Source organism: Theobroma cacao, chromosome 4, assembly GCF_000208745.1.
Source record: "Theobroma cacao cultivar B97-61/B2 chromosome 4, Criollo_cocoa_genome_V2, whole genome shotgun sequence".
In the NCBI taxonomy this organism is placed as follows: Eukaryota; Viridiplantae; Streptophyta; class Magnoliopsida; order Malvales; family Malvaceae; genus Theobroma; species Theobroma cacao.
Genome location: NC_030853.1, coordinates 1,769,323 through 1,783,205, shown reverse-complemented (window position 1 = coordinate 1,783,205; position 13,883 = coordinate 1,769,323). Strand labels below are relative to the sequence as shown.

The following is a 13,883-nucleotide window of genomic DNA, read 5'->3' as shown; positions in this document are numbered from 1 at the left end:
ATTGAGAAGGCCGAACTCTAGCTATGAATTTAAATGGCCAGAGACATGGGCCGATTTCCAGGCCATCCGAAGCCTAAAGACTTCCGACTGTTGGTGGACACACGACTAATCAATGAGTTTTTTTTTTTTTTTCACCAATTTACATTTTTCCTCTATCATCCTTCTGCTGTTTTTCCTCTTTCCTTTTGTTCCTTTGGATCTCTGAAGCAGCAGCCAGCTCCTTTGACCACCACCTCTCTCTGATTAGCTTTCAATCTCATTCTCAAGTAAGTTCTGTCTTTCTCCCTCCTTTTTCATCTTTGGGTTTTATTTTCTTTCTGTTTCTTTTTCTCCATACTTCTAGGATCTGCCCCTGATCCCCATGTTAGGGTTTTTCAAGTTTCTCTTTGTTTTCTTCTTAAAGTGCACCTTTTTTGGCTTCTTTTTGTTTTTTTTTCCCAAATTGGGTTTCCTTTTTTATGCTAAATAATCCAAAATCTGACTCTTATTTGTGTATTTTTCACCTTTGTCTTTTACTTTTACGAGTGCCCAGTTGTTTGAACTCCCTAAAGGTTTTTCCTTTTTGGATAATTAATGAATACTGACTGAAAAAGGAACCTTTTTGGCGTTGTTGAATATATATTATATGAATTCTCAGTTTAAATTCTTCTGGTCCTTGGTTTTTTGTTATTTTATTGTTAATTGTAAGTATTGTTTTTGCTTATTAAGGTTTAATTGATTTTACAGGAATATTAACTGAAATGGCTGGAGGATTAATCCCTCAGGTCTTAAGGAGGAAACTTCAATCTCAGTCTGCTGTAAGCCTCTTTTAGAGTTTACTGTGAAATGAGCTTATGGAGATTCTGTAGTCTACATAGGTCTTACTGGATCTTCTAAAATTTTCTAAGAAAATCTAGAAATATTAGCTACATGGATTTTCCTTTCCCCCAAGTGGAATTCTAACTGAGTTTTTTATTCTCTTCTTTGTTAGTTAGTCAAATTTTAAAAACATTTTTGTCAAATGGTGTATTTTCTGCTCTGAAAATAATGAAAAGTTTCTATAAGGATGCCTGTTTGTCTGATTATGTAGGATTCAATTGAGTTCACTTTAGATTTTGCAACTAAATAGAAGATATAATTTTAGCCTATAGTGTTTTAACTCCCAGTTACCCATATTTGTTACACATGATCTCACAGGTTCCGGCTTTGTCATGGTTTACTTCAAGGAAAGCTAATGAGAATGCAGGATCTGCTGGCATGAGAACAGTTGCACTCCTTGGAGCTGGTATTTCAGGTTTACTTGGTGTTGCGACAGTAGCATCTGCTGATGAGGCAGAACATGGGTTAGAAGTTCCAAATTATCCATGGCCTCATCAGGGCATCCTCAGTTCTTATGACCATGCCTCGTGAGTTTTATGACTCTCCTCACTTTTTTGTTTCTGTGAATTGGGTCTCAAACTTGACTTGAAAAAGTGAATCCAAATATAAAACTTTAATGATTCCAGTAAAAAAGTTTAGATCATTGAGTCTTTCCTAACAGTAGTGGTTTTACCTTTTAACTTCAATTGCTTCCTATTCTCTGGGAAAGCCAAAGCTTTATATTAGTCTTACCTTCCTTTTGGAGGATAGGATGTTTCTATATGAATGCGTGGGTGTGCATCTTCCCCTACAACTGTAATATTTGGTTGAGCATGGTAAAAAATTTTAAATTTTTTGGTACCACAATTTTAATGGTGCAAGATTAATTTTGCATGATCAGGATTCGTCGTGGTCACCAGGTTTACCAACAAGTGTGTGCATCCTGCCACTCTATGTCTCTAATATCATACCGTGATTTGGTGGGTGTTGCATACACAGAAGAGGAGACAAAGGCTATGGCAGCTGAGATTGAGGTGGTTGATGGACCTAATGATGAGGGTGAGATGTTTACTCGTCCTGGTAAACTCAGTGACCGTTTTCCTCAGCCATATGCAAATGAACAAGCAGCTAGGTTTGCTAATGGAGGAGCTTATCCTCCAGATCTAAGTCTCATTACCAAAGTAATTCCTGCCTTACTTTTTAGATCTCTGTGGAAGTTGTCATTATCTATCCCTGAAATATCATACTTTTTATTTTTAGGCTCGTCATAATGGCCAGAATTATGTGTTTGCCCTTCTAACCGGTTACCGTGATCCTCCTGCTGGCGTTATGGTTAGTTCTGTTTGAACTCTATATCATTGTAGGAAAATACTATTTGTGATCATATTTTGATATTTGGCAATTGGGAGACACAATGGAAGGGGACAACAAGGTTCTGTAGTTGGGATGAAGTTTTATAGTTTGGTCCATGTTAACTGCTGCTTTTTAATCAGCTTCTGTCTTATGAAAATAGCACTTTTAATTGTCATGGTTTTTCTTACCTCCATTGGCACCTGTCACATCTCAACACTTTAGTTTATGCTTTTCTGTATGTATTGTATTGTTGCTTTAGTGGGGCCATGCAGGGGCTTTCTTTAAGTTGTATACAATAGGTGAAATATTGCAGAATTGATAATCGGTAACCTTAGTATTTGCACACACTACTATCATGCCTATGATACACTTTATTCTGAGTAGAATTGCATGACCTTAACTGTGAACATGTTCCATGAGAGAGCCAGGGAGATGGTTGTGTAGACATATTTACTTAGAAAATTTGCATTAGGATTGTAGATGGTTGTAGATGGTTGAGGGCTTGAGACCTTTAAGTCCAAAATATGTAATGTGGAGATGTAACCCTGAGACATCTCCCATACAAAGTCGGGCATACGTATTGTTGGAAGTTTCTTTGCTTCATTCACTCATCAATATGCTCATGCATTAGCTTTTTGAAGTTGTGTTCTAGTAATATTAAGAATCTTAAGCATCGATTTTCCCTGAACAATAGCTCCTTCTGTTGAATAACTTTTGGTGTGTGCACTTGCACATGCATGTATGACTTGTTACTAGGAGGCTTGAAATGTCTAGTCCCATTTGAATATTTTGGTTGAGAGTAATACCAACACTCATCATTCCCAATTGTAATGTAGATTCGCGAGGGGTTACACTATAATCCATACTTTCCTGGAGGAGCAATTGCCATGCCTAAAATGCTTATTGATGGTGCTGTGGAGTATGAAGATGGCACCCCTGCAACAGAAGCTCAGGTTGGTTTCTACTTTTCTGTTTCATTTGCATTGCCTATGGGTTTGAGAACCTTTGAAGTATATGCATATTTTATGGGGTATATGGCTCACTCTTCCATATTGTTATGGTGTAGATGGGGAAAGATGTGGTGTCATTTTTGTCATGGGCAGCAGAACCAGAAATGGAAGAGAGGAAGCTGGTGTGTATTATTATAAACAATTATTTCATGTAATGACCATTTGTTATAATTTATTTCTAATATTCTTGTCTCCTAATGCAGATGGGCTTTAAGTGGATATTTGTGTTGTCATTGGCATTACTTCAAGCTGCTTACTACCGGCGCTTGAAGTGGTCTATTTTCAAATCTCGCAGGCTGGTTGTTGATGTTGTTAACTAGCTTCCCCCCAGATTCCCATCATACTGATGTGCTTTTTGGGATTTGATTTGGCAATAATTTTGCTTATTGGGATGATCTAGTTTCTTCCATGACAAATTGGTGCTTCTTTTCCTAAGTGTTAACGGAGTGACCTGATGAGTCTTTTTTCCAAGTTGAGAAGCAATAATCTACTCCATACACATACATTAATTTTGCTCCGAGAATTGAATTTTTGCTAGATTTCTTTTTATAATGCTATATATTATGGCTGGATACTTGGATCACTGTTCTCAGTGCCGACTAAAATTTGTCATTTACATGTCTGTGAATGAAAATCAGTTAAAACAAAAATTGCCCATTCTTATTTTCTTCTATTCTTAATCAATGGTGTTATTGAAATATATCTGTTGTGAAACTGTGAATCATTTCTTGACATCTTTACTGCCCGGAGTCATGAAATGTTTTTTAGATTCCTTAGCTATGCCTAGGGCTGTGCAAATGGGTAGCTCAGTTAGTTCGGTTATTGGATATCCAGTAACCAAACTAACCGAACTCATCTATAAAACTAACCGAAATCGAACCGAAGTGAAGAGCTAATCGAACTAACCGAAATCAAACTAACTCGGCTAGTTCGGTTCAGTTCGGTTATCGAAAATTGAATTTAATCATTTTTTTTTAATTCTTGTTTGCCTTTTGAATTTTTAGGCACATTTTGCATAGGGAAGCAACTTTGACTTTCAAAAATACATAAAAAGAGCATTGGAAAAGGACTTTGGAGTGGTTGTGGGAATAAAGTTGGTTTTTGATAAGAAATTTTGATGTTTCCCTCCATATTAAACCCAATAGAATAAAGTTAATAATAATAGAAAGATAATATTAAAACTACAATCACAAACAAAACCATGAACTCTTTCAGACAATAACATTGGCAGCACTTGCAATTCTAGGCCACAGATCGGCACACTCCTTTCCAATGGGACCAGTGATAGCAGATCCTGAGAATACCAAATCAATGAACCCAAATAAGTTTCAAATATCAAATCCAACAACATATCAATTTATGCTCGCGAACCGCAAATCAATAATAAAGGCATTGACATAAATAGCCTAAAACAAAGGTAATTTCGCTACATCGAAGGCAACAACAATAGCAGATAAAAAATCATCTCTCAAGTAATGTCTGGGAAACCATACTTCTGAAAAAGATAACTGATATTTCTTAGGTTCTATGATAACTTGGAAGAATAGAAAAGAAAATCTTTACCAAATCAGTGAATGGTCTCTTTTTCATAATTTAGATTCGGTAGCAACAAATTTGCAGGAAAATTTCTACACTAGTGACTTGATTTCACATCTGACATTGCAAGAGCAAGAGAACCAAACCATTAAATGAACTTCATCTAAAAACCACCCAAAACAACCTAAACAACAAAGCAAAATTTTTGCATTTGACTTCATAATTCAAAACAAGCACTATTATGTAATTGAAACTATCAAAATAGATTGAAGAGATAAGTTGGTCTACCTTTCATTTCTCCCTTGGGGTTGACAATGACACCAGCATTATCTGCAAACAGATAAATAAACCCAAACTATTAAACTCAGTTCATTAAAATCATTAATGAACTTTTATTATTATCTAAGTGATAGAGCTTAAGTGATTAATTATTATTATCTAGAGTACATACTAATTATTAATGCACTGCAATTTTTTTCAATTCATTTTACGTAACTGACTTGGGCTTATTTTTATGCAGTTTTTAATTATGATCCATCGATGCACAATGTGGCAGTAGTTGACATCCAAGGATACAAGAGGCAAGAGCTGCTTTGCTTCTCCAACCTCTGAGGTTTACAGCATTGGAAATGATGCAATCAAACTATCAAAATGACGAAACTATTTCATTTGCAGCATCCCAAGTCATTGTGATGGGGGCTTGAAGACTGCTGTTGATGCTTCTTAAGTTATAAAGTGTGGCTTCATTACTCAAACCTTAATCTACTCTCAAAGATGGTTTTCTTGAATAAATAGTTGGTGTCAATTAATAAGCGGTTGTTTTTGCTTGCTGCCATGTAAAACAGTATTGCAGAAGTAACTGTGTACATGCAGAATTTCCTTGTACTCCTATATATCTCTAATAGCTTCCTAGGGGAGGAATTTTGTAGTAATTTCATGCATTAAAGAGGAAGTATGAGTTAGACCAAGTCATTTAATGCATTGCAAAAGGAAAAATGAAAACTAGAGAAATTATCATCAATAAAGACTAAACTTTTTCAAGAATAAGATAATATAAAATTATTAATTTGATAAATATTAAAGAGTACATTTATCAAGTACTAAACATTATTTGATTACCTTAAAGATTATCATGTACATTGTCCACTGCAATCTTTGACAACTCTACAATACATAAACAAGAAAGTAAGATATAAAGCAATTACATATTAACAATCGAAACAACAAAAATGAAATGATGATATAAATAAAATACTTACCTTCATCAACTTTCTCAAGCTCTGCCAAATCATTCTCAGTGTCATGAAGATAATAAGAAGGTCCACGTAGCCAATCTTGAGCACAAATAAGGGCTTGCACCATCTTAGGCATTAAAGAACTCTTATATGCATCAAGCACACGACCACCGGTGCTAAAAGCTGATTTTGCCTCATCTAAATAAACATCCAACCCAGACTTTCCAGCAATAGAAATTGTTTCATTTTGAAATATTTTGAACTCTTACAATTTCGAAATACATAGACAAAAAAAAAAGTAATTATCAAAACATAAATAAAGTAACATAAATTCTCATGTAATAAAATGAAGGAAAGACACAAAACTTACACTAATGATCATTGATCCCTTGGGTTTAGTTCCCCCTTTGGCTTGCTTAGGCAAATTACTCATTGAGTGAGAAGAAATATTTAATGCATGAGTGTTGCTTACATATTCTTCAAAGAGCTCGTACAACTTTGTCTTCACATTTTCTAACTTTCCATGACAAGTAGAAGCATCAATCTTAGAAAAGCAAAATTTTAGGAAATCAAGCTTTATCCTTAGGTCAAGAATAGCTCCAAATGCAAGCACTACACTATAATCCTTCCAATACTTGTCAAATTTTATTTTCATCCTTTGAGACATATCCTTGATAATCTCATCTTCACTATGCAAATTCTCATTTAAAATCGATTAAATTTTCCAAATTTGCATGAAATACAAGTTGAAAGTTGGATAAGATGAACTGGCTATCAAGTTTGTGGTCTCATAAAAGGGCTCTAAGAATTCACAAATTATCATTTGTCTCCCCCATTTCTCTTCGGATGGATTATATTTATAAGTTCTATCAACAAATTGGAGGCTAGCAAAAGCTCTTTGATATTTTATTGCACTTTCAAGCATCAAATATGTTGAATTCCATCTAGTTGACACATCTAAAAGTAACCCAACATCTACATCAATACCAATGTGTTGAACACATTCTTGAAACTTTTTCATCCTCTCATCTGATGCCTTTACATATTTCACACTCTCTCTAATTTTAAATAATGATTCGTTGACAACTTTCAAGCCCTCTTGAGCAATAAGATTTAACATATAAGCATAACAACGCACATGAAAAAATTCACCATCATAAATCAAGCTACTTTGCAAATGAATATGGCCTTTCAAGATAGCTTACATGTTATCATTGGCAAAAGCATTATCTAGGTAAGAGAGAAAACTTTTTTATCTATTCCCCATTCTTTCAAACAATCAAAAACAGTGGCAACTAATTCAACTCTAGTGTGTGGAGGAGGCATACAATAAAAGTTAAGTAACTTGTTACATAACTTTCAATTTTCATTGACAAAGTGAGTAGTCAAACAAATATAGCCCTCAGAAGTAAATGTTGTCCATACATCAGAAGTTAAACAAACTCTATTAAGTACTTTGGCCATGGCTTGTTTAAGTTTTTCTTTCTCTCTTAAATAAATCCTCTAGACATCAAATACAACAATGTTTCTAAAATGCATCACTACATCTAGATTCACATACTTAGCCCAAGTTCAAATCTTATCATATTCAACAAAAGCATAAGGCAAGTCATGCTTAATTATGGCTTCAGTAAGTATGTCACGTGAAATCCTAGGATCAAATTTCTAGCCTTTTCTTTCCCTTCATGATCTATAAGCATTTGATGTGGATTAAGATATGAAATGAATTTACAAGTTTCAATGTGACGACACAAATGTGAAGTGCCATAATTAGAGCCACCAAGTTTAGGGCCAACCTTATACTCTATTTTACAACCATTACAAGTTGCCTTTCTACTTTATCTTGTTTTTTTGCCTATTTTAGTGAAATAATTCCAAACATTTGAAGTTTCTTTTTTGGCCCTCTTACTCAATTGTTCATATTCAGATATGTGGGATTGGGAGAGAATTTTATCCTCATTCAAAATGTTCACATCATCATCCAAATTTATATAGTTTTCTGCTGATTGATCCATCACCATTACTTTCAAATAACATAAACATGAATCAAAAATATTAAAAGTTTACACCAACAAACAACAATATTTATAGACATAGATATTTCCACTAAAACAAGTTGAAAAAAAATTTTAATGTAAAAAAATTATCAAAAACATGGCATATCCGTATTTAACACCCAATGTCAAGTTTGTGACATAACTTATGAAATGCAAATCATCATTATTTTGAAACTTAACAAATATATTTGATTATTGGTCATTCTTCCTTTTGATCAAGAAGCACTCTCTTTATACAGTTAATGCACTAGCCGAGTGATCAAAAAGGTCCCAATTGTATTTATGCAAGGAGAAGATGAACTATCTTTCTTTTTATTTTATTTAACATATCCATATCAAACTTCATTTTATTTGACAAATTATATATATTAAGTTCATTTCTAGTCTATTTTCTTTTTATTGCTACAATAAATTTTCACTCTTTATTTCTTTTTAGGTCTGAACAAAATCTAATCTTTATAGTTTTATACTTGAATTTGATCCCATTAGTTGAACTCATTCATGTTTTTGAAAAATCAATTTGGGTTTTTCTTTTTGAGCTCTTATTGTTATTCATTAGCTATAAAGTGAAGAATTACGGTTTTTTCCCTTTTTTTCTTTTTGGGGGCAAATTACACCAAGTTTTCCCTTGCTGTTGACTATTGCATTTATGGGGGTTAAAGGAAAATTCTAAGTTGAGGTGATTCTTAAAACTTTAAGTCATAAAAGGTGATACTTTCATACTTTTTTTGTATTTTAAATATTTAGTGAATAAGAGTTATGCTACAATCAAGACATGGAAAATTAACCTCTAATTTTTCTGTGCAAACCAGGTAGATTTTTAATTTGTGAAAGTTCCAAGTGATTTATTATTTATCAAATATGGTGCATCCGAGTATTTGACTCAATGATTGATGTATATACCTATTGCTTAAAGAATAAGAGTTCTGCATCCGAGTATTTGACTCAATGATTGATGTATATACCTATTACTTAAAGAATAAGAGTTGAATATCTCTTTTTCCAAAATTAGAAAAAGTAAAAAAAAAAAACTTGCAAATCTTTTCTGTTTTCAACTAATGATCTATACAGTTTTAATATCTTGAATCTTAGGGAGACATTATGTTGAGGAGCAAAAATGTTAAGCCAACTTTGCATTTAGTTTGAATTTCTTTTCTTCAAAACAAACAAAGGAAGCTACTAAACCATGAATAGTAAAGACATCTCCATAACTTTTTACTAGTAGTGAAAATCCTTTCCTAAATTGATTAAGGTCCTAATAATTCCTTTATTTGGTAATATTGTCTCTGGTAAATCATGAATTATAAAATATCCTTGAGAAAGCTACTTGAATCATCAAATCTCTTACTTCCGAACAGGGTTTTTCCAGATGGGGGATATAAAGAGTGAGTAAATTATTTAACTATATCAAAAGTAGAAATATGTGATCTATATACAAAAAAAAGTATCATTGTTTCAAAATTTGATTTGTCTTGCTTTAGAAAGTGACAATATTCCGCCCTTGAAATACTACTAGTACTCACTTTACTTTGGTATATTAAGTTGACTCCCATGTTGGAATTCTTTCAAAGGCAAGAGGCTAGAAAGGACCCTTATTCTACATTAATGTTTCTTGGTCAATCTTTGGAGCAAATGTAATCAATTCAATGGCTATGAAACTTGACCAAAACTATTTCTTATATCATTTTTTTCACTTGTATAATTCAATAGCATTTTTAGTTAAGCATTCTCAGTCCATAGCAATTTTACCCTACATAATTCAATAAGTTTTCGCCTTTCAAGGCAATATAATTATTTGAATCCCAAATTTCATTTTGGTTTCTTTTTTGAAGTACAAGTTCATTCCAATATCTGGTAGCTTCTAATCTATAACTTTATCCTAGCTACAATAGATGTCATCCCTCAAAGAAAAGAGCTAAATAATTTCTTTTGATGCTATAGAATGACGGATAAGCCACCAATATACCTCTCTATAATAACATCAACTCTTGTTTAGCATCTTTTTCTGATTGAATATACTTCAAGCTGACAATGATAAAGGCAAGCTGACAGGTCAGGTAATATCAAACCTTATCTTACCCTCTGCCTTTTAGTTTTTCATCTTGCCAGTGCCAAGTCAAACAATTAAATATGCTATGGAACATCAATTCAGAATCTCAAAACACAAACGATGATACTTTTAGACTTCATTTTCGCTAACACACAGCAAACAAAGATAAAATAGCAATAAAATGAAACCATCAAGAAAAGTAAAGAAAAGAAAATCGGAGGCTTACTTGGTCTGTCGAAGGAGATCGAAGGAGAGATGCCCACCTAGCCTCAACTAGAGAAGTAGATCTGAGGAGAGATGCCGTCGGTGGAGGTGGGTCAAAGACTCAGACGTAGCTAGTGTCAAGGACTTTTCAAGCGAAGAGAATGGTGACCAATTAAAGGTGAGAACTGGGTAAAAGGGGTTTGAACTTTGAAGGTGCGATCGGGAGTGAAAAAGTAGAGTGAAAAATGGCTATAGTCTGTTGAGTAAAAGAAGAAAAGGGGTTATGGCTTAATTTTTTTCTTTTAGCCCAAAAGGCTGGTTCACACCAACTCAGGTCAGCCCACTAATCAAACGAGCTAGCCCATTTAGGCCCAGTTTTAATATGGGCCTATTACTATTCATTTATCAAAAGCTCTACCTTAATGTTAGTTTCCTTTCCTACCCATTCACTAAGTATAAAATGCTCACCCCAACTTAATCGTTGCCATTGGCAGATAAGTAATTGATTTGGGAGCAACCGCATTAAGCATGTTAGCTTACTGCGTAGGTAAATGGCATCTCCTAGCTTATCCTTGGGTAATTCCGCTATCTAGTTGTTGAGTCATTTATGATTTTTAAGAAGTGATGTATTTTTAAAATATTCTGGGTTGAGGCCCTTAGATATTGTTAATTAAATTTGAGCACACGTAATGTTGTTTTACATATTAGCCTTGAACATAGGCTATGAAGATTTGAGGTATAAACGAAAAATATATTCTTATGAGGATAAATATTTGCGATGGTGTAAATTTAAGGTTTTAAAAAATTGTACTCGATTGGGAAGAATATTAAGGCCTGTTGGGTTTTGCAGGCTTGCCACAAGGCCTATGCATAGGTTACGACCTGGGGAATTGGGTTGTTTCAAGCTTGTTGTGTTACACAAGTGTCAAAAAGTTTTTTCAAGCTTACAAGTATTTATCATTTTAAAATTGCAAAAAGTTTTCTAAGATTTCAATCCACCCCCTCTTGGAATTTCAATTAATTAAGTGTTTGATTTAATTTCGTTTTAATAATTTTCTACAAAATCAAGTTACTTGAAGAAGATTAATTTATCATAATTTTAGTACTTAGTGAAACAGTAGGAACAAATCTCAGTGGGATACGATTTTGGACTTATTATCTATATTACTTGTTCAATACGTATACTTACTGTGCAAAATCGACAACTTAACACAAATGGATGAAGTGGACACAAAGATCAATACCTTTCAATCCACTGCTGATGCATGCTTTGATGGAGTTCACACCACCATCGGTTGAACACTTCAACTTCAAGAATCTTTGAAGACTCTCCTTGAAGAATACTTTCCAAGAAGCAAGAAATGAGCTCAATGGGACACATTGATTTACTGTTTTCTCTTTTGTTTCAAACTTTTAGATTTGATGCTTCAACTTTCAGCTTTTATGTACATTTGCTCATCATGGCCCGATATTTTCATTAATGCAAATGTTTCTCTTATGTTCAATATTGGTAATGTATGGATTTGAGTGTTGATTGCTCATTATTTAACTTCATGATTGAGCTAGTGTGCCAACTAATGATATTATTGAGCTTATACTTAAATTGCTATTTTTTGAGCTCACCAATGCACACAATTCTTTTTCTTTCCATTGATCTTACATTGGATGTTTTGAAATGCTCGCTGTTAATTCTTTTTTCCTTTTTGATATAATAAAAATGGGGAGAATCCTTAATTAAGAAGCAAATTTTACAAAAGAAAGCTCTCAAACTTGATCCTTGCAACTTGTGAAAATCTTTTTGATTCATGCAACAAATGAGGGGGAGTACCTATTAAATACAAACTTTTCAAATTCAAAGAGTTTACAAACTATTAAATTTATGAGGTGTTTTACAAATCTTCATTGAGCAAATTTTGCTCTTAATTTTGTCATATAAAAAAAGAAAATCTTGTTAACTTAACAATTGATCCATGTTTTGAAATGAGAAAATCAAATTATCAAAATTACTTAAACAAGTCTTTGAAATGAAATTTGATCACTATAAAATCCCCTAAGTACATAGACTTGAATTGGTTAAGTGTTTTGGCATGAAAAAAGTTTCAAAAAGCTTGTATTTTTCACTGCTATGTTGTATTTATCGACCTTCTGATCTTCAAAGGTAAATCCCTGAAGACCAAAGAGCAAAATGCCCCTCGTAGAATGCTAGAGCGTTGCCAACTAAGGATCAACCCCCTTCTTTTAAAAGGTCAATCCCTTATTCATAAGGACTTTTTTGCAGCTAAAGTTCGACCCCATTTGGTAAAAAGACGATCCTTGAAATGTGGCAAGCATGCATTTGTGACTCCCAACGACTAGTTTTGGTATTAAATGATCTCCAATGGCTCCAAAGGTCTTCCAAGTTATAAATTAAAGCTTCCTACCCTATTTTTGATGTAAGAAAATTCAGAAAAACATCTCCAAACAAGAGAGCAACACTCAAATCTTTAGATCATTATTTTTTGTCTTTACATATAAGTTTTCCATTGTTCTTAAACTTTGAGCTAAATTTCTTCATTCCATGTTTATTACTCTTGATATTTCTTGTACCCATTAAGCACATTTTCCTTAGAAAGGCTTTCTTGTTTTTCCTTTCATCATTTATTTCACTATTGAGAAGGTTATACCTTAACCATTACATAGTAGTATTGGCTATACCTTAACCAGTAAAAAAGTAGAGAGATTAAACCTTAACCTAGAAAAAGTTGATTGTGAGGGTTATGCTTGAACCATAAAAAATGTATTTTTCTCAATGAATTTAGAACTCTTTAACGAGTTAAGGGAGAGGATGTGAACAAAGAGGTCAAACCTCTATAAAATATCTATGCAAGCCTTTCTCTACTCATAGATCTTTTATTTGTTGAAAACCAAGTTCTTACAAGAGTTTGCTGTGTTATACAAGTCTCAAAAAGGTTTTTCAAGCTTACAAATATTTATCATTTTTAAAATTGTAAAAAGTTTTCAAAGATTCCAATCACCTCTCGTAATTTCATTCTATTTAAGCTAACTAAACTAACACACCTGTTCCTTTTAAAAACTACTTTTACCAACGAAATATTGAAATAAGTCATGATAGCAATTTTATTTCATTAAACCAAATTACATAATAACTATTCCTTCTCTATTCTATTTACACAGAATAGTCATTCTATTCCCTCTCTATTCCATTCCATGAACCAAATGTACAAATAATTCTTAACATAAGATTAAAACTATCACAACGGAGTAAACTTAGTTTAAAAGATTGAGAGACAATAAAAATTGAATAAACAATTCTTACTTAGTTAGTTACATATTTAGATTTTATGTAAGTGCTTTTTAATTTTTTGTAAGTGATTTATTCATATAGAAAAATATTTCACATTTTTTAATAAATAAGTGAGATGACAGTCACATATTTTGTGAATAAAAAAATTCTTATAAAAAAGTGATGGAAATAATTTTATGAATATTAGTTTTGCATTGTATTTAATTTTTTTTATAAGTATTTTGTATGATTATATCAATGATATATTGATATTAATATTTTAATAAAAATTGATAAAAATATAAATTGATTTTTTTG

The 13,883-nt window shown here is 32.9% G+C and overlaps 1 protein-coding gene across 1 annotated transcript; it reads left to right on the top strand.

Annotated features, from left to right (window-relative positions):
- Positions 124-3,863, top strand: LOC18600946 (cytochrome c1-2, heme protein, mitochondrial). Its single transcript, XM_007031711.2, has 8 exons — positions 124-266; positions 727-797; positions 1,177-1,385; positions 1,739-2,018; positions 2,098-2,169; positions 3,027-3,143; positions 3,257-3,322; positions 3,404-3,863. Exons 2-8 carry the CDS (start codon positions 741-743, stop codon positions 3,518-3,520), a joined length of 918 nt encoding a protein of 305 aa, XP_007031773.1. The 5' UTR covers positions 124-266; positions 727-740; the 3' UTR covers positions 3,521-3,863.